The sequence below is a fragment of the Scomber scombrus genome, chromosome 18 (assembly GCF_963691925.1).
Source record: "Scomber scombrus chromosome 18, fScoSco1.1, whole genome shotgun sequence".
Lineage (NCBI taxonomy): Eukaryota > Metazoa > Chordata > Actinopteri > Scombriformes > Scombridae > Scomber > Scomber scombrus.
Genome location: NC_084987.1, coordinates 21,924,938 through 21,944,261, shown reverse-complemented (window position 1 = coordinate 21,944,261; position 19,324 = coordinate 21,924,938). Strand labels below are relative to the sequence as shown.

At 40.3% G+C, this 19,324-nt stretch overlaps 3 protein-coding genes across 4 annotated transcripts; 1 reads left to right on the top strand and 2 right to left on the bottom strand.

The window, feature by feature from the left end:
• Positions 1 to 217: 217 nt before the first annotated feature.
• On the bottom strand, positions 218 to 7,202 carry foxred2 (FAD-dependent oxidoreductase domain containing 2). Of its 2 annotated transcripts, none has more exons than XM_062439566.1 (10): positions 7,079 to 7,202; positions 5,950 to 6,167; positions 5,504 to 5,809; positions 5,155 to 5,406; positions 3,822 to 4,145; positions 3,521 to 3,687; positions 3,084 to 3,249; positions 2,560 to 2,786; positions 2,270 to 2,440; positions 218 to 1,026 (listed from the first exon to the last, which is right to left on the bottom strand). In XM_062439566.1, exons 2-10 carry the CDS (start codon positions 6,162 to 6,164, stop codon positions 794 to 796), a joined length of 2,061 nt encoding a protein of 686 aa, XP_062295550.1. In that variant the 5' UTR covers positions 6,165 to 6,167; positions 7,079 to 7,202; the 3' UTR covers positions 218 to 793. The 2 variants fall into 2 exon arrangements, with proteins under 2 accessions (XP_062295550.1, XP_062295549.1); XM_062439565.1 differs by having other exon boundaries at positions 5,950 to 6,170; positions 7,079 to 7,195.
• A 1,996-nt stretch (positions 7,203 to 9,198) lies between these two features.
• hmox1a (heme oxygenase 1a) lies at positions 9,199 to 12,027 on the top strand. The gene is made up of 6 exons (XM_062439564.1): positions 9,199 to 9,386; positions 9,476 to 9,534; positions 9,646 to 9,757; positions 9,837 to 10,052; positions 10,159 to 10,431; positions 11,238 to 12,027. Exons 2-6 carry the CDS (start codon positions 9,485 to 9,487, stop codon positions 11,394 to 11,396), a joined length of 810 nt encoding a protein of 269 aa, XP_062295548.1. The 5' UTR covers positions 9,199 to 9,386; positions 9,476 to 9,484; the 3' UTR covers positions 11,397 to 12,027.
• Positions 12,028 to 12,253: 226 nt separating this feature from the next.
• On the bottom strand, positions 12,254 to 17,971 carry mcm5 (minichromosome maintenance complex component 5). Its single transcript, XM_062439563.1, has 16 exons — positions 17,682 to 17,971; positions 16,848 to 16,974; positions 16,628 to 16,756; positions 16,357 to 16,529; positions 16,026 to 16,181; positions 15,746 to 15,915; positions 15,458 to 15,629; positions 15,252 to 15,363; positions 14,326 to 14,469; positions 14,169 to 14,234; positions 13,913 to 14,089; positions 13,693 to 13,805; positions 13,453 to 13,581; positions 13,218 to 13,360; positions 12,770 to 12,897; positions 12,254 to 12,598 (listed from the first exon to the last, which is right to left on the bottom strand). The coding sequence occupies exons 1-16, from the start codon at positions 17,852 to 17,854 to the stop codon at positions 12,497 to 12,499; spliced, it is 2,214 nt and encodes a 737-aa protein (XP_062295547.1). The 5' UTR covers positions 17,855 to 17,971; the 3' UTR covers positions 12,254 to 12,496.
• Between the last annotated feature and the right edge of the window lie 1,353 nt (positions 17,972 to 19,324).

The following is a 19,324-nucleotide window of genomic DNA, read 5'->3' as shown; positions in this document are numbered from 1 at the left end:
GCAACAGTAGTAAAAAGGCACACCCATTGTACAGTCACAACTTCAGAGCAGTAACCACCAATCAGATCCCGCGTTGTTAAATCGCTCCCGTCCAATAGGATTAAGGCAAGCAGGCAGCCAATCACACACGTGTAATGTAATAACCCTTCAAAACACATATTTATGTGGATAAATAAAGACAAATCTTTATTCACTCTTCAATGTGTGTTTGATTAGGTGTAAAATGTATAATGCATAATTATTTCCACCCTCCACCTTTACAGCTTCAAATACACAACCATTCACATCTGGATACATATGAAATATAACTATAATGTATATCAATATTCTGTGAGAAATCATAATAATAATCATAATATTAATAAGGGAGCTTTCAAGGGACTAGGTGACTCTCCAGTGATAAGCAGCAGGTAGTTGGGGTCCCCAAGAGTTCGGCAGATAATTCTGAGGGGCCATGAGATGATTAACAGAAGAGGAAAATTATACACAAAGTTTATTTTCAGACTTTCCTCTAATCTGCCGGATAGTTTATACATCTTCAGGGCCCATTAACATTATCAAACTAAAGCAAGGAAAATCACTCTTTGGTTGAAATAGTTCAGTGGTGACGAGGGTTTGCAAGTACAGACCTCACAAGCCAAAAAGGTTAGGAACCACTGATTTGCAGGATGGTATTCTGTCAAAGTATTTGGTCTTGTGGATGGAATTATTAATATATGGGTACTGGAGGTAGAAAGTATGAGGAACCTAAATGGTGCCATAGGCATAGCTTTAACACGCTAAGGTAAGACAATCAGAAATCAAGTTTCAATCCTGAAGACATGGAGGCTTCAGCTTGTGCCAGGTATTTGGAGAACGCATTGTCAGTCTCTGATGGGTCCGCATCCTGCTCAGTAGGCATGAGTCCCGTGCCGAGAGAGTACTGCCTCAGCAGACTGTTGTGAGTGACTCCCTGCTGCTTCAAGTATCCTTGGCGGCAAAACAGTGGCGGCTTGCGGTGGATAAGGGAGAAGCGGAAACATGATTCTAAAAGACGAGAGAAAACAGGAATAAGTCACAACAGCACTGGTAGGAGCGTGGCTCAGAAATGCAACATGCTTAGAAGTTTCATTTTTGATTGTGATTCAGTGTGAATGGAACTTTCAAGATGCAACTTCCCACACTACTACAAAAATATCATTAGCAAACTAATGGACGGTACCTTGACTTTCTTGGTTCTTCTGTTTGACCATTTTCCATGTCAAACTATTTCCACAATAGTCATTAGCAGAAATGTTGAAAAACCCAACACATGCATGGTCATCCTCACAGTTTTGTGGGAGGTTTTTTTCCTGCGTGGGAGTGCAGATGCCCCTGACTCTTCTGTTGGTTAGTTGCACCCTTTAAGGCTGGACAACTTTACTGTTTCCACCAGTATGAGCAGTTTAATGGCTTCACATTATTTCCAGATGTAACCAGCCTAAATAAAGAACACCTGTGTGGGTGTGTAGGATAGTTAAAACTATTTAATATATCAATTGTGAATGTCAGGTTTCTGTCAGTTTCTCTACTGACAGGAGCCACAGTTTACTGGAATGCCTCATCGCTACAATACATGTTGTGCTTTCAGTTAGGGGCATTTTCGGTATCCTGCTAGTGTCACTGAACACGTGAATGAGACAATAAACATTTTCAACTTTCTACAACAGGCAGAAAATCACACCCACACATTATATAAATTAATATGTAGGTTAAAGGAAGGTGACAAAAAGTCAACTGCAACATCCCAAGAAGTCCTATATTACTGTACTGATGAACTGCAGACATCACACATTTGTAAACGTTCAACATCATTGTCCTCAATTTGTTGCCACATGTTTTGCAAAGGGGGGTCATTAAAAATGTTAGTTTACCTGTGTTTATTTTCTATACAAAAAATAACATGGATTAAAAAATAATAATTATATATATAATTTAAATTATATTTATATTATATTTAATTTAAACATTTGTGTTAGTTATATTTTGTTAGTATTTGCAGGGAAAACACTTAAACAATTTCCCATTTTATTGATTACGATTATGCATATGTATTATGTCACTATTTGTTTCCTCACTTTCAATAACAGTTTTTAAGCCATGTTCATTGCATGAGGACCTTGTTTACTGTAAAAAATCTGAGCATTTTTTAGTGAAAAACTGAGAATGATGAGCCTCATATCTACAGTTTAAATGAAAGAACATATTTAATGTGGATAGGAGCAGATTGGCTGTCAATATGCTGCTTTACCTGCATAGAAAGCTCTGAGGTCAGTCTGGACACAGTGTTCCAGGAAGCGCCGCAGTGGCTGGATGTGTGATATGGGGCTTTCCCATTCTGCGAGAAAGTCCTCAACCATGTGATGAATTGCTTTGGGCCTAGGTAAAGGCCAACCACGGGGACGGAGCTTCATTTCTTCCTCTAGGAAAAAAAATGACTTGTGTTAACCATAATACAGAATTCATTACATGTTAAAACTGCAGTGACTCTTTTCCTAAAATGTACTTTAACCTTAGCATAGCAGCAGGATTCTTACTCACCAGTAGGAAGTGTTTCATAGTAGTACAAAACCGGGTGCAGAAAGTTGGATTTCCAAGCTTTGGTCCAGTCTGTTACTGCCCTGCCACGCCCCAAATAGTCAATCTTCTTCTTCCCGTACTGCATGACCAGAATGATCAGTCCATGTTTGGACACCTCATGGCCCGAGACAGAGGAGAACTGAGGCAAGGCCTGGAGTGGAAACTCTTCCACGTATTCACAGTGAGAGCTTTGAGTCAAGAACAGAACAAAGGATCAAAATATGATGAGCATGGAAATAATTCAACTGCAGCTTTGTTGTTAAGATTTGTTTGCTGGAAAAAGGTCAGGTAATGTCATTTCCAGCATAATATCAGTATGACAATAATGAAGAACAGCATAATATGTAATGAGTACAGAAAAGTGAGATTCATAGGATGAATAACCTGTTGTTACAATTCATCTAATTACAAAATAATTAGACTTTTTCTTTGTGAATATCAACCACTTTATTATTACCTGTAACATCACAATAACATCCGCTTACCCTCGAAGCAGTATGATGTCCCCAAGTATCTCAAACATTTGGTATGGCCCAGAGGCTTCGCCAATCCGCTTCAGAATCCAGGATTGCAGTTGTGTTGTCAACAGTTTTGTAGATGGCCACCGGTTGCTGTGGTAACGATGTTCAAGTACACGATGTACAGCTCGCACTGTGGTAAAGGATCCAAACAGCTCAGTTAAACATCATGTTGATTTTAAGTAGAATTGATGCAGCAAAAAGGACTGCCATACATGAATGCAAAACAGGTTACCTAATTCATCTTAATTCCAATTGTGACACATTTTTGTACTGTCAATTACATTGTGTGGTTAGAATCAGGCAATATAGACCAAGATGTGATGGCTGTGGCAGAAACAAGGCTGTGCATGAATAGTCAAATGCTCAAAATGTCACAAAATAAATATCTGTAGGACTTTCACCTGTGTAACGGAATCCATGGATGAACCCTCCAGCAGATGAGCGGTAGTCTCTGGAGTGGGCAGCAGTTCCCAGTACAAACAAACCAGGGGTGTCTTCACCTTCATACCATGGTGACAATGCTGGCAACCTCCCTCTTGCATTTGCACTGTTCGGTGGGCAGGCAGAGCTAGGAAGATTTAAAAAAACCTTTATATTATGAACAAAAAAAAACACAATTTTGAGTGTGTTTCTTGAGAGGATAGTAATGCATGTATACTGACACAATACAGTTAGACTACCATGTTACATGAATCTACTTACCTGTCAAATATGCTGTAGTTGAATCGGAATCCAAGGCATCGAATCACTCGGTCGTAGGGCTTTCGCATGGAGAAATTGTCAATGTGATACCCCGGCAGTTCTTCAGCTGTCACATCAGAACTGTTCTTTTCTTTCTCGTTCTGTATGTACTTATTTAAAGTCACATACAACTGTCCCTTCTTCTCGTTGCGATGTTTTTTTCCGCCTGATCTCCTGCTGCCTTTCTCCTTTCGTTTAACAATCACTATTTTCTCCAGCTGCGCTTCCAATAAGCCGTCAAGGGACTTCAGCTGGTAAGTGTCTATTAGTTCATTATTCACAGCTCTGACAAAACAAAAACAACAGGTAAATGTATGTTAATAATACTAAATACTGAAAAGTGCCAATGCAGAACAGTTGGTGAAGTTGATATGTGCAAAGTAGAACAGTATTTGAAATTATTATTTGATTTTTTTTTTTTTTTTTTTTTAAATATTCACATATTTAGACTGCTGTAACACCTGAACACTAGGGTCCAGTTTCTCAGACGGAGATCAAGACTAGTCCTACACAGACAAGAGTCTGTTTCATTGAGAAACAACTCTAATCTTGGACTACACTTAATCCCTGCCCAGGAAAATGGCCCACATGTTGCAATTGAGAGTAAATGAAAGCTAGCAAGCAGAGAGGTCTACACAGTTAGCTAAAAGTAATGGTTGGTTCATTTAAATAGAGTTACAAGTAAAAGATAAACAGTTATAGCATAAAATAAAAGTTAAACAGTTGAAATAGTTAGCTAAAAGTAAGTTAAATGGTTCAAATAGTTAGTTAAATTAAAGTTAAACAGTTGAAATTAGTTAGCTAAATGTAAATAATTAAACAGTTGAAATAATTAGTTAAATGTAAGTTAAACAGTTGAAATTAGTTAGCTAAATGTAAATAATTAAACAGTTGAAATAATTAGTTAAATGTAAGTTAAACAGTTGAAATAGTTAGCTAAAAGTAAGTAAAACAGTTGAAATAGTTAGCTAAAAGTTAAAGATCAACAGTTAAAATAATTGGCTAAAGGTAATAGATAAATTGTTAAAAATTCAAGTATGAATCCAAACTATACAATTGTATAAACAATGTTTGCATCAAAATCCACTGTTATAAAGTTCATAATGTTAACAACATCCAATTTAACATGAATTCAAATTAACACATGTGGAACATGATGGATGGTGTTGATAGGGCTGTTGAAGTACATCTAAAAAGAAGAGTGGTTGGAAACCACTGATGTAGATGTACAATTAACCCTAACCTTCATAGACAGAAAAGATAAGTAAAGAAAAAAACAAATGCTTAGTTTTACCTGAGGTCTCCCACATAATGTGTTTGCCAAGCCAGTCGAACAGGGCTGCGACTGACCATGTGGACATGACTTGCTCTTCCAAGGATGTTCTGAGCTGTTTCAAAAGCAGAGTTCCCCTTGCCCAGAATAAGTACGAACTGGTTCTTGTAGTCCTCTGGGTTGGTGGAGATGGACTCATAGCCCTCAACCAGGTCAGAGCCGACAAACTCTACCTCCTGAGGAACCCACAGACCTGTGGCTACCAGAAGGACACTGAGGGAGAGAGGACACCACCACAACATGATCTGCAATCCTTGAAAGTCTTTCATATGTAAAATATGCACCTCAGGTTGAGAATAATGCAAAATACCTGCATTTGTAGTCCATCCCATGTTGATCAGTCAGGATGTAACTCCTGCTGGTGGCTGACTGCATTGCCCTGATCCTTCCAATATCCACACCATACTGGACCCTGAGCCCGAGCTCCTTCACATACATGGACAGGTAGAGTGGGAAGGTATCAGCTGGCGGGTAAAACTCACTGCTGACTCGCTTGAACAGGAGGTCGGGTTTATCGCTCAGCAGCGAGTTCCAATCATGGCGCAGGTTGAACTCTCGGTTCTGCCTTCCTGTGTAGATCTTGTTGATGCTAATGAGCTTCCTGTGTCTGGGATACCTCAACACACAGAACAGAGAGGGTGTGTGTCAAATGTGATTCAGGACAGAACAACAGACAAGTACCATGCACTTCCATTGCCCCATTATGCCCCAAGCTCCCCTCCCCACCATATGAGAGGCTTTCACAAAGTAACCTACTTGTTAAAGAAGCTGCCAGGTCCTGAGTTCCTCTCCAGGATGATGTAGTCTCTTTTAGCCTTGGAAAGGAAGTGACCCATCTGAAGCCCTGCAGGCCCTGCACCAAGCACGCAGTAATCATAGTGGCGGGTGCTGTTGTGATGTTGGTCATCAACAGAACATTTGACAAGGCCAATCAGGATGAAGAAGATAAAACGAGGAAGGCTCGAATCCATAACCTGCTGGACATGAGACAGTGCAGTACAAGTGTCTAAATAGTTACATGATAAAAATCACACAATCAATCAATGTAGCAATAAGGAGAGAAATAAAAGATAGTTGGTTCGATTCCCGGCCCCTCTGCATGTCGATGTGTCCTTGAACAAGATACTAAACCCCAAATTGCTCCCAATGGCTGTGCCAGTGGTGTGTGAATGTTAGTTCCTCCTGATGGGCAGGTTGGCTCCCTGTGTGGCAGCCCCTGCCATCAGTGTATGATTGTGAATGTGACATGTAGTGTAAAAGCACTCTAAGTGGTCAAAAAGACAAAAAAAAGTAAATGGACTGTATATACGTACAGTCTATTTGCCATTTACTGCATTGCTGCTGTTTTGACCAGGGCTTCCTCGAAAAAGAGTTCTTATAATCTCAATGGGAATCAAATGGTTAAATAAAGGTTTCATAACAATAAAAAAAATAGAACAATGTACCACCATATAATCTTTATGGATGTTGCATTTAACATCCTGCTAAGACATATATTTGGAAGCCAACAACAAAGTAGGTTTTACATGTGTTTTTTCAGGCTAAACTATACAAAGCTTGCTTTAAATGGACTTAAAGGTAGCTTGCATGGGCTTGTGGGTAATTACTGGCAACTTTCCTCACATCCTTCTACTCTGGAGCTTATACACAAATTCAGCATTCAAGTAATACACACCAGACTACACAGATAGGTAATGATATACAGTAGCGACACCAAACAGACAAGCGGGAAAAAAGCGCCCTAGGCTCGGGGTAAGAATCCCCCGGCTCTCCATGAACTCTCCAGCCCATGTTATGTCACTGTGTGGAGGATGCGGCGGCTGCAATAGCCCGCTGATCCAGCTGTGAGGTCGCGGACAAGTAAACGTGTAAACACCTGCATTACCTTTTATAGGAGTCGATCCCTGGTGCGCGACATCTGCGGTTTAGCCTGCAGCAAACCTGACACAGTTACATGTTTACTGTGTTGCATTTTAAAACGCCTAAAGTGAGAGAGAGTGTGTGTCTGTACTCCCCTCTGAAAATCCACTAGCTCAACCCACTTCCCCCCCAGGATGACTAAAACCAATGGAGCGCTGCTTGCATAAAAGGGGCGTGATTATAAAAAAGCATAGAAAAGAATATAGTAGAATAGAATAAAGTAGACCTAGGCTACTGCATAAAAGATGCCCTGCATTATCTGCACAGTTTCATGTGGGGGGGGGGGGGGGAGTCGGTCTAGCATTCATTGCTTAACTTAAAGAGCCCTAAAATGTAATTTCTGAACATGCAAATATGTTTCATTTTAAAAGTTTAACTACTGAGCAAGATAAAAGTTAAAGTTAATTTTCACTATATGTGAAGTGGAGGCTTGTTAATTACATGTTGAACCATGATTGGCCCCAAATTAGTCGTGATGTCACAAATGACTCAGATTTAACGATTTAACTTTCCATCTTCATCCATGGATGTAAAACCAGCCTTCAAGTGTCAAACTCTGCATATACATCATTGTGTACAGTCAAACTCAAACCTTCAACTGAAGGAACAACAAGAAAAACATGTTGGGGTTTTGTGTGTGTGTGTGTGTGTGTGTGTGTGTGTGTGTGTGTGTGTGTGTGTGTGTGTGTGTGTGTGTGTGTGTGTGTGTGTGTGTGTGTGTGTGTGTGTGTGTGTGTGTGTGTGAACAAATGCACACATTTCTTTTAGAACTTCAACACAATTTATCACACACACTTATTTCAACTCTTTTAAGTGCTTTCAACTTCAACTGAATCTTCAGCTTCCTTAAGCACTTTACCTGATAAAGGAATATCTTATCTAATCTTATCTTATACACTTTCTTCAGTTTCACTCAGCAGTTACACTGAAATGGACCCTAAATACAGCACTTCTTCCATTTTAACTGCCACTTTCAGTATTTGTAATTTGACTGCTACTTTGGCGCCATTTTCATGGTGAATGCAACTATTTTGAATGTATCTTAATGTTTTATTATTGTTAACCTATTTTAATGTTTTTCTTTCTTATTTTAAGGTTTTTCTTATGTGTACAGCACTTTCAGTTAAAACCACTGTATGGAAAGTGTTACACAAATACTTAAACTTAACTAATCTAATGATTTACTTGTAAAAGGTTTAAACAAACCTTTCTGCATTGTCTTCATTGTTACATTGTCATCACAAATGACTGATGTATTACTCAGAATAGTCTACACTGCATCTTGATAGCATCATTTACACATATCTAATGTTTTACTTGAACAATTCAAACACACAATATCAATGCAGATAAAGACCTTTACTCACCCTCATGTGGACGATGTTTGTGACTGTGAAGGAAGTAGCGTTATCTGGAAGATTATTCAACAGTTCAACAGTTCTTGTCAAACTTTTCCCAGACGAGACAGGAATAAATATTTGCTTACAAATACAAACTCCCATTTAGTGGTCTCCGCCAATAGTGAGTCCTTTACATCCAGTGGTTTGCCTGCAGGTAACTAATAAAGTCCCAAAAGGTGAAGAGGGCTGTGTAAGTCTATCTGAAAGTTTGGGGTATTTTACATTGATACTGTTTCACGATTTCACCTGTGAAAGAAAACGATTTCAGAGTTTTTATTATAGTAGTATATTCCAGTACATTATTGGATATTACTACAGATTAATAGAGTATACTACTTGTTATTTTAATAGTAAAAGACTGATCATATTTTATAAGATCATCATGTTTTGTGTGTAAACTTTTAATCTATGAGTGGCACATCGATGTATTGGACTAAAAAGTTCAATATTTTCCTCAGAAAATAAGTCAAGCAATAAAGTTCTACAAAAATCAAAATACTTAAGTAAACTACAAGTAATTTAAAACTGTACTGAAGAACAGCATAACAGCACTTACTCCTGTTATTCCTTCACCAGAAAACATGTTTTTAACTGAGCTTCTGATTTCTGCCTCATCATGTTTTCGCATTTTTTTCTGCACCTCATTTCATTTGCACGTCTGCTCTGTCATGGTAAGCTGTAGCGGTTTGAGACATGTGAGTCAGCAGGCATGCTTCCTCTTTGACTCAGCAGCTACAGCACATCCTGCATGTATAAAAGAGGCAGGACGGATCTGTGAGGCCCACACTCGACTTATCACTCAGAGGAAGTGACACTCATCAAGAGAACAAGCTCCAAACAGCATAACCAAGAGAAGACTTCAGTCTATCACAGGTAAATAAAAATACGTTATACACAATGTTGCATTTGTTTTTATCATATTTAATGCATTTTATTAAACCAAACCAACCTTTTTATTACAGTCTGCAGAGATGGAGAACATGAAGAGTGCAAGGACATATAACGCAGAGGAACCTGGCAGGTATGACCGAAAACACGGAACTCTTTCATTTTAAAGACCTGCTAAATGGCTCTGATTTTACGCTTTAAAACTTCCTTCTGAATAATTGTGTCTTGTCTGTGTCGCCCTCAGTGATTTATCGGAGCAGATTAAATTAGCCACAAAGGACACCCACATCAGAGCAGAAAACACACAGCTCATGTTGAGTTACCAGAAGGGACAGATCACCCTGCCACAGTACAAGGTAAGATCTGTTCACTAACAAAATTGTGGGCATGAAGAAAGTCCTGAGTAGTGATTAATCCAGATTATGCTCCTGCTAGGTCCTGCTGTGTTCCCTGTATGAGATCTACGTGGCTCTAGAAGAGGAGATGGATAGAAACTCTTCCCATCCAGCGGTTGCACCCATTTACTTTCCTCAGGAACTTGCCCGCGTTGAATCTCTGGAAAGCGACCTGGAGTATTTTTTTGGCTCAGACTGGAGAAAGAGGGTGATTGTTCCCGCTGCCACACACAGATACGTACAGAGACTGCGACAGGTGAGTACAAAGGAAGACATTCACTCAGTATTCAGGGTGGGCCTGTTGTGAAATGATCTACAAATGCCAACCCGCACTCTTTTTTTTCTTGTTTTTTTTCTGGCAGGTTGGCAAAGAGAACCCAGGGCTTTTGGTGGCCCACGCCTACACTCGCTATCTCGGTGATCTGTCAGGAGGACAAGTGCTGGGGAAAATCACTCAGAAATCTCTGGGGCTGAGCAGTAAGGAGGGGCTGGCGTTTTTCTCCTTCCCCGGGGTCACTAGCCCCAACCGCTTCAAACAGCTGTACAGGAGCCGCATGAACAGCATCGAGCTGAATGACAAGGAGAAGAGGGCGATGCTGGAGGAGGCGGTTGCTTCCTTTGAGTTCAACATCCAGGTAAGGCTGGGCTAAATGGACAAAATCACATATCGCAATATTTTTGACCAAATACCTTGATATCGATATTGCGATATATTGCGATACATTGCGATATTGTAGGGATGATTATTGGTGTTTTAATAAAAAGCTTACGCAATGAGATTTCTGATAAATAATCATAAGCAATGTGGATGTAATGATTAAGTGGGTGAGTTCAGAAAATGAAATCACTTTACTGTAATGTAGCCTTTAAAAACAGCAAAAGACAAAATATCACGATATTACGATATTCAATACCTAAGACGATATCTAGTGTCACATCACGATATCAATATTATATCAACATATTGATATCTTATAAGTTACCAACAATTTAGAAACAAGATTTTAAACCTTCCCATAACAACGAGCAAGTGATGAGATGTTCTCACTCTTATTGGAGGGATAATTGGTGTTTCACTTAGCATATGTGTGTAATTTCTTTTATATAGGCCGATTATCTGTTCATGAGTGTTTTTATTTGAATTTTATGTCGTGTACATTGAGATCTCTCTTGAAAATGAGATTCTATCTGAATGGGATTACCTAATTAAATAAAGGTTAATAATTAGTCATGGTAATATTGCCAGCCTTGCGTCCAGAAATTGGGAAATTTAGCATATTTAAAGTCTGAGTGTGCTTAATATGGACAATATGGAGTTAACAACCTCTGATAGAAACTAATGTGAAACTATAGAAAAGAGGAAGCTGATGTGAGCAGAAACATGCAGAGCAAGCACACAACCAACTTACTTACTCGTTTTTATAACTTGTTTTCCCGTCAGGTTTTCGATGACTTGCAAAAAATGCTGAGTGTCACAACAGACCCGGTGGACCAATCCCAGAACAACGCTGTCAACTTCCCCTCTTCGCCCCTCATGAGGATCACTGTGGGATTTTGCATCGCTCTGGCCTCCGTGGGCGTGGGATTCTATGCTTTGTAGTCTTTGCCAGCACTTTGCAGTTGATAATGCACAAACAGCACTTTACTCACATCACTTAAAGCCACAAAGGAAATCATGACTGAAATTTAGCCTCGTCCATAAATGATCAAATCACAGCTGAAACAGTGATTTACTCAACTTTTCAAATGTAATTTTGTATATATTTTAGTAAACAATATGACACGATCTGCATAATTAATTTTTTTTAATGATTTCTGCATCTATTAAAGTTAACTGTAATATCAGAATTTGAATTAAGAGTGTACAGCTGTGCTCTAAAAGACTGTATTTAAGCACAATGGTGCGTTGAGCAAATATTAGTAGTTCACAATCATAGTTTAACATGTTAGCATGATTTTATTCTTCATACTGTATGTTATCAATCTGTCATTTTGTCATCCTGATTCTCTGTATTTTGCCATCCGAACACACAGCTTCTATTGTATTTTTGTCCGTCCTGGAAGATGAATCCCTCTTCTGTTGTTCTTCCATTTTTTCCTCTTAGAAGGGTTTTTTTTATCTGATTTAAGATTGTAAAGCCCCTTGAGGCAAAATAGTGACAGTGCTAGATAAATCAAACTGACTTAATATGCCAACATTCTACTAATATGTAATATATCTATATATAAAAGCTGAGGATGATGCAATTGTTGTTTTTCCAACTATTTGGTAATAAATAAAAATAAAATAAATATCATGGTTATCCATCCTGTCATTATTCACTCAAAACTATAAAAAATAAACCTGCTGGTGGCGCTAAAGGAGAAGTCAGAGGATCATCAGTCAATAGGATAATTATCATCCACAGAGCCACACAAGTATTATTTCAAATACTTTAATTTTTTACAGAGCATGAAGACATTTGATAACACCTGTGTGTTGATACAGAGCTGAACAGTGACACCCTTAAACATGTTTTCATGGTTCTAGTATACATCAGACAGTTGCTGTAATGAGTCCAAATCCAACAGTTTTCAAACAGGTTTCACCATGACTGACATCAGAAATGAAGAAGTCCACTTTACAAATAGACAAAAAGCATGAATAGAAAAAACTATTTACATCAAGAACAATATGGATATATGTTAGAGCAGTCTGCTCTACTTGACTCTGTAGAGCACTTTTCTCTGCATGCGATGTTGAAGCTCCCCCCTCCTCAACATCAGGTGGAGGACTTTGTAGATGGCGTGCTCGGGATATTTCTGTTAAGAGGCAAACAGAAAGATACGAGATTAGAGGACTGTAAATGAACATGAACAAATAGGAGACTGAAACCTGTATTTCTTGTGTCTTTTTATTACAATCATGCTTTTACAAAACATTTCAAATGTCTTTTTGAGTGTACTTTATCTGCCCTTTATCCTCTCACTGACCTGTTTGGTGAAGTCTTGGACGATGCTGTGCTCGGACACCTGGGAGCCGATGGCAAAGCGTCTCTTCAGCTGCTTCTCGACGCGCGAGACCATTTCCTGGTCCTCCTGAGAAGTGAAGCCCTCCACTCCTACATACACACACACAAAAGAAGACATGCTTAATGAAGTCTCAACCAGGGCAGGTAAGTCAATATTTTTATCTGATGTAACTCCACAGATCATTTTAAACCTGAATGGTATTTACCACTATCACATAAACATAGATTTGAACTGTTTGTGTCACTTTGAGATAAATATTTTAACCATTTATACCATTTAACCAATACTTTAACTGTTTCTCCATTACCATTAGCTTTTCATTCATTAGTTTTAGCTATATATTTTAAACATTATAAGAATAACCTTTAGATAACTGTCCTTTTTAGGGGTAACACACACACACACACACCTGAAAGGCTTCCGGACAGCGCAGCGTCCAGCGTGGACACCTGGAAGAGTCTGAGAGCCTCGTCAATCTCTTCCTCTCCAGCTACGGCCTGCAGCTTCATCTTGGCCAGAGACTCTGAGATACGCACCACGGCCTCCAGCTGCCTGAAAATACAGAAACACGAAGGATTATTAGAGAGTAAAAGATACACATTGATTACTGATGTGTAGAAATAAAAGAAAACACATTATAATACCTGACAGTGATGGGGATGGAGGGTCTTTTGTCAGACTCTCTTTCGTGCTCTCTCGCTCCACTCCTCATCACCACGTATCTGTTTTTCAGCTTCTCGGCAGCAGCGGCGGAGAGGCGAGGGCCGCACTTACTGCAAGGGAAACATTCAGAGAGGGACTTAAGGAGGGAAGCACGAGCCATCGGTCGAATGAGGATGAATTTAGCTTGTGTGCCGTTAAAAAGGAAAATCTGGAAGACTCACGCTCTGGAATAGGCGATGTATTTCTTAAAGGTGGCCAGCGGAATCTCGCCCTCAACGCCCTCGGTCTGCGTCTGAGCGCTCAGGTGAACGTTCATCACGTGGCGAGCCAGCGTCTACAAACAGACAAGTATTAAAACATTAGATTTCCGTCAGTGTTCGTGTTGCTTCTTGAAGATTCAAAGCAGCAAATTTCCATCAGTCACACGTGTTCCTCTTTTACCATGTCTCTCTGCTGGTCGTGCTGGTCTTTGATGATGAAGATCATGTCGAAACGGGACAAGATGGTGGGCATGAAGTCAATGTTGTCTTCCCCCTTTGTGTCGTCCCAGCGGCCGAACACGGAGTTGGCGGCGGCCAGAACTGAGCAGCGAGAGTTCAGTGTGGTGGTGATGCCGGCCTGGGGAGAGTCAGCATGTTAGTTTGCATGTCAGAGTAAGCAAACCGAGCTTTTTAAGTCACATTTAAACAGGCGTTACCTTGGCGATGGAGATAGTCTGTTGCTCCATGGCTTCGTGGATGGCCACTCTGTCGTCTTCTCTCATCTGAACAACACACATTTAAACATTTTGTTTTTAATCTCAGGGCAGCGATGAAGTTAAATACACGACTCCTGCTTCTCAAAGCTCTTCTTACCTTGTCAAACTCGTCGATGCACACGACTCCTCCGTCAGCCAGCACCATGGCTCCTCCCTCCATGATGAATCCACGGGTGTTAGGGTCCCTCAACACAGAGGCAGTCAGACCAGCAGCACTGCTTCCCTTTCCTGAGGTATAAACCTAGCAGCACAAGCATCACACGATAAATGATGAGGTCCAGTCCATTTAGATTTGCAATGATTCTCCAATCTGTAGACAATTCATCTGCACCTACTTTCATAATCTTATAAGCATTTAAGTAATTTTTCAAGCTATAAAGCCAAACATATCCTGATTCAAGGCTCTAAAATGTGAGATTACGTTGCTTTGTGACCAAATATATTTAATATTTGGGGGTTTGGACTGTTGGTTGGACAAAATAAGACATTTGATGATGTAATCTTGTGCTCTAGGACAGGTTTTAAAGTGGAAGGAGGGCCTCCAAACAGTTTCAGGTAGGGAAAACAAAAAGTTATTACAATGGTTATCTAAAAAGGAGATCACACAATAGTCTAAATGTGTGTGATTTGGTTAAAGAGATACTTCATAGACATTTTTTCCACTTTCCCAAAGTCAGAAACTAATAAATACCTTCAGACAGACTTTTTACTTATGTACTTTTTTATATAGTCTTAAGTTATGTCAAACAGCAACATTAGGCTCTCTTGTCTCAACTGTGGAGTTACTACAGCAGACGTGTCCAAACTATTCCAGAAAGCTCCATAATGTGGCTGCAGGTTTTCATTCTAACCAAGCAGGAGGATCTTTTTGTAAGTGTCTGACGGGAAGCTAAAATGATTCATCTATATATATCTATTCATCTATATCTAAAATCAAGAAACTAATCTGGATGAATCGATAGTGAGAAGTGATAATGCAGCTCTATTTTTTATACATTAATGCTCAGGAGAATGGATAATTACCCCGATAGGTGAACACCTCTCCACAAACTTGAGCAGCTGAGACTTGGCTGTACCAGGATCTCCCAGCATCAGCAGGTTGATGTCTCCCCTGCGTGTGAGACCATCGGGCAGCCTGGAGAACAAGGAAGTTAAAGCATTAAATAACACGCGCGGGAGAAGATTTACAGTTACTGATTTGGAGCGTTGATTTTTCCCTGTAGCCTCACCTCTTCCTCGAACCTCCGAACAACAGACAGGTGATGGCCTTCTTTAGATCGTCGCTGCCGTAGATGGAGGGAGCGACGGAGCGTGCCAGAGAGCCGTAGATGTTAGGAGAAGCAGCCAGTGCTCTCAGCTCCTCTTCTTCCTGTGGAGAGACTGATCCAGTAGCACCACGACCTGGAAGAGACAAAGGAAAAAAGAAAACATCTTACCAGGGCCTCTAATTCTCTTACTACATGCTAGAATCATATTTATCAACACATGAGCAATGAAATGCAGAAATTCCTCTTTACCTGCTCCTTCTGTGTCAATCTGGATGCCGACCACTCTCAGGTAGGATGCACGGATGCCCACGCCGGAACTCTTCTCATTGCCTCTGGCCTTTACAGTAGCCATCCTCTTGATGGAGTAGATTCCCATGATGGTCACTCTGTTCCCTGGCACCACCCGGTCACACAGGTACCTGAGAGGAGGAGGAGAGACCCAGAGTTAGCAGTGAAATAACTGAAAACATGAGCAAACCCTGCAATATAGAGATCAAATATAACATTTCCCTGAGAATCTGTGCCTCACCTGTCACAGTAGAGCTGGAGATGACGAGGCATTTCTCCGTGCGGCACAGCATCCGGAGACTCCTGCAGGCGGAGCGTCTGGAAGTCGACGCAAACGCAGCGGTCCGGGATGATGAAGTAGGGATCAATGGGACACTTCACCCTTCCGGGATTATCACTGACAAAAAAAAGAAAAGAGAACATTTGTTGGATGTAATAAAAAACCTATGGCGAACAATATCTGCATCCCTAAACTTTCAAATTGCCTGTGTGATAAGTTTAAATGGTGATTTTTACATACAGGCGTCTTCATTCATTCTTATTGTATCACTGCTCTGGACGGTCATACTCACGAGTTGCACTTGCGTGGCAGAGCGTAGCCCTGCAGGCCTGGAGGCAGAGGGATGTTGTTCATGATGGTGCGACAGTTGCGACACTGCAGACACACCCTGGTGGCCTTCGCACGCACCGCCGTGGCTGAGATGACGATGCCGTGAACCTTCACCAGACGGGACACCTGCTCGGACTACACGAGGAGAGAAATGACAAAAAATGTGATCAAATCTGCAGCGATAACTAACTATAACAATATGATACACAAAAAGGTGTGTAGGTATGTTTTACCTTGAGGGAGCGGATGGAAGCCTGATGAGCATCACTCTTCAGCATCACCTGGATGTCCTGCACCGTCTCCTCTCCAGCAGGACGGGGGCGGGTCACCTCGTCGGCTACCTCCTTTGCAGCTTCCTCCAGCTGGAGATCAGATTGTAAAGATTAGAGCATTTGGACACGGAGAGATTTCATGACATTACTAGTCAAAGAATGGACTGCACTGATGACGTACCAGTGGCAGATTCTCTGTAGGCAGCTTGTAAAGACAGTCCGACAGATCCTCGTCAAAGCTGGCAAGATCCTCCATCTCCACCTCCATCCAGTATTCCCCCAGGGTGTAGTGTCTCTTCAGGTCATCTCTGATTGTAAAAACAAAAACAAGCATGTCACTTAACAAAAATAGATCTAATGCTAATAGACTGAAAGATTTGACAAGTAGCACTGCAAGCTTATTTAAGGGATCGTCACATTAATCAAAGCTAGTAAAAACAAACCACCATGCATGTTAATTAGATTAAACTGCCCATGATGACAAAGAATGATTTATTTACTACTCAGAGCATCAGAATACACATTTACTGTTTTAGTAGCAGAAGCAAAAATATCCTATAGCTTTTAGTCTAGTGTGCATTGGGAGCTGGATACTACATTTCCCATAATGCAACACAATGTAGTTTTTCATCTGAGCCTTCTCCATGCTCCTTTTTGTCAAGCTCCACACTTTCAGTCATTCTCTCAACACTTCTCAAACCCAAACTGAGATGACCTTTATGACATCGTCATGGTTACACTCAGATTTATTAATATGTCCCTCAAGAGCTACATACAGCATTATAACTCTATACAGTAGTGATCATCACAAGTTAATTAAACTTTGTAAAAATAAGTGTAAAATAAGTGTCTGTTAACCCACTGGCACTCAGGTTATATATGCATCGTTTTTGTTTTTAGCTAATGAGCCCCCCTCCCCCACCTAACCCCCACTTCACTCCAATCATTTTCATGCAGTCCCTAATTATGACATCCCTTTTAACGTTTGTTCACACGTGCAGCCCGGTAAAGTCACCTGTATTTGTATGTGAAGCCGGTGCGGTCGGTCCCCACTCTGAACTGCCGGAGGAACTCACGGAACCGTTTCTTGATATGGGTCCTCTTCTGTCCCCCTTCATCCAGGCCGGCTCCCTCTCCTCCTCCGAAGTTGTCACTGTAATACACTCCCGCGTCGTCAAAGCCAGACATGCTGAAGGAGGTCGGTGAACAAAACGGCGCGAAAAACACGGGTAGGATATTAGTTTATTTCGGTTTAAAGTAAAAACCCTGATAGATATCCACTGCCAGAGACTGTGCTGCTCAGCGGTTCAGTTCGCGGCAAAAACTAAACTCCTTCCCGTCTCTTTCCCGCGAGTCGCTCCTAGCACCGCCTCCTTCCTGCCCACTCATTGGCTGAAAGAAAACTCACCTGCTGCTATTGGTTGAAGCGGCTCTAAAGACGCATGACTTCAACGTGAAGGTGGAGCTTGTGAGCACTGATGGCGCGAAAAGAGACAACAGGACAGGAGGGGAGGAGGAGAGACTGAGACATGTGTCACAAAGAAAGCGTGAGCAAACTGCATTCAGCGTTCACACAAACATACATGTTAACGTGTTAAATAATAAGTGTGCACGCTGTTATTCAATAGATATATTTCTTGATAGGATTTAGAGTGTAGTCAGTGTTCACAATGGAAATATACTGACAAGAAAAAATAAAGGTCAACAAATTCAATATTCAAGGCCTCTACAACACTTGGGGCATTAATGAATGATATTGTAACTACTGATGACCAGTGAGACTGTCAAACAATACTCACCCATACTTTAAAAGCATTAAAGGTCCCATTCAAACATGTTTTAGGACATAAAAAAGATATAAAAATACTAGTATTTTTTGTCTGATATGGCTTTTTTAAAGAATCATTCAGTTTCCTTCTTAGAAATTCTTAAAATCCTTTCATTGTCCCTCACTGAAAGATCCAGAATCAATGAATTTGCATATTCAAGTTTCTTAATTAGATTTTGTGTAAATTACATACTAGACTCCACCTAATTAGTTGTGATGTCACAAAATGATGCTATTTATACCTCAGATGTAATGTGTGCGCATAGAAACTCCTTCAGCAGATGGATGTGATATCAGCCTTCTAGTGTCAAACTGCACAGTAAAGCTCAAACATCAAAGTGAATAAGAAGGAAAAAACACTTTTGAGTGGGGGGGGGGGGACTTTAATATTTTCCATCTTTACATATTAAGCATTTGCAAAACTGTTGTTAGCATCTCTTCAGGATAAAGGCAAAGCAGCTCTCCCTGTGAGAATGAGCTGGGTAACATTATTTGAGCTTTGAGTGCCTAAAGATGAAAGCCACTGTCAAATTTTATAAACGTTGAAAGTGTCGTAAGACTTTCTCAAATGAATATGCCTAATGAAAGGGTCCAAGTTCTTTCAATAGTTTTGAAAGTTTAATGTTGACTCTAATCAATGCTTATAATTTAAGGTTATATGCCTAGATGCTTTACTACATTTGTTAAGATTATCCTCACAGTCATCAAAACCACCACCTGGGGAAAAGGTGTATGAGGTGAAATGAACCAAAATAAACTGATCCATTATCAACAGTAACAATGACTCCATAGAAACATGTTCTCCCTCATTAAAACAAATGTGTTGGAAA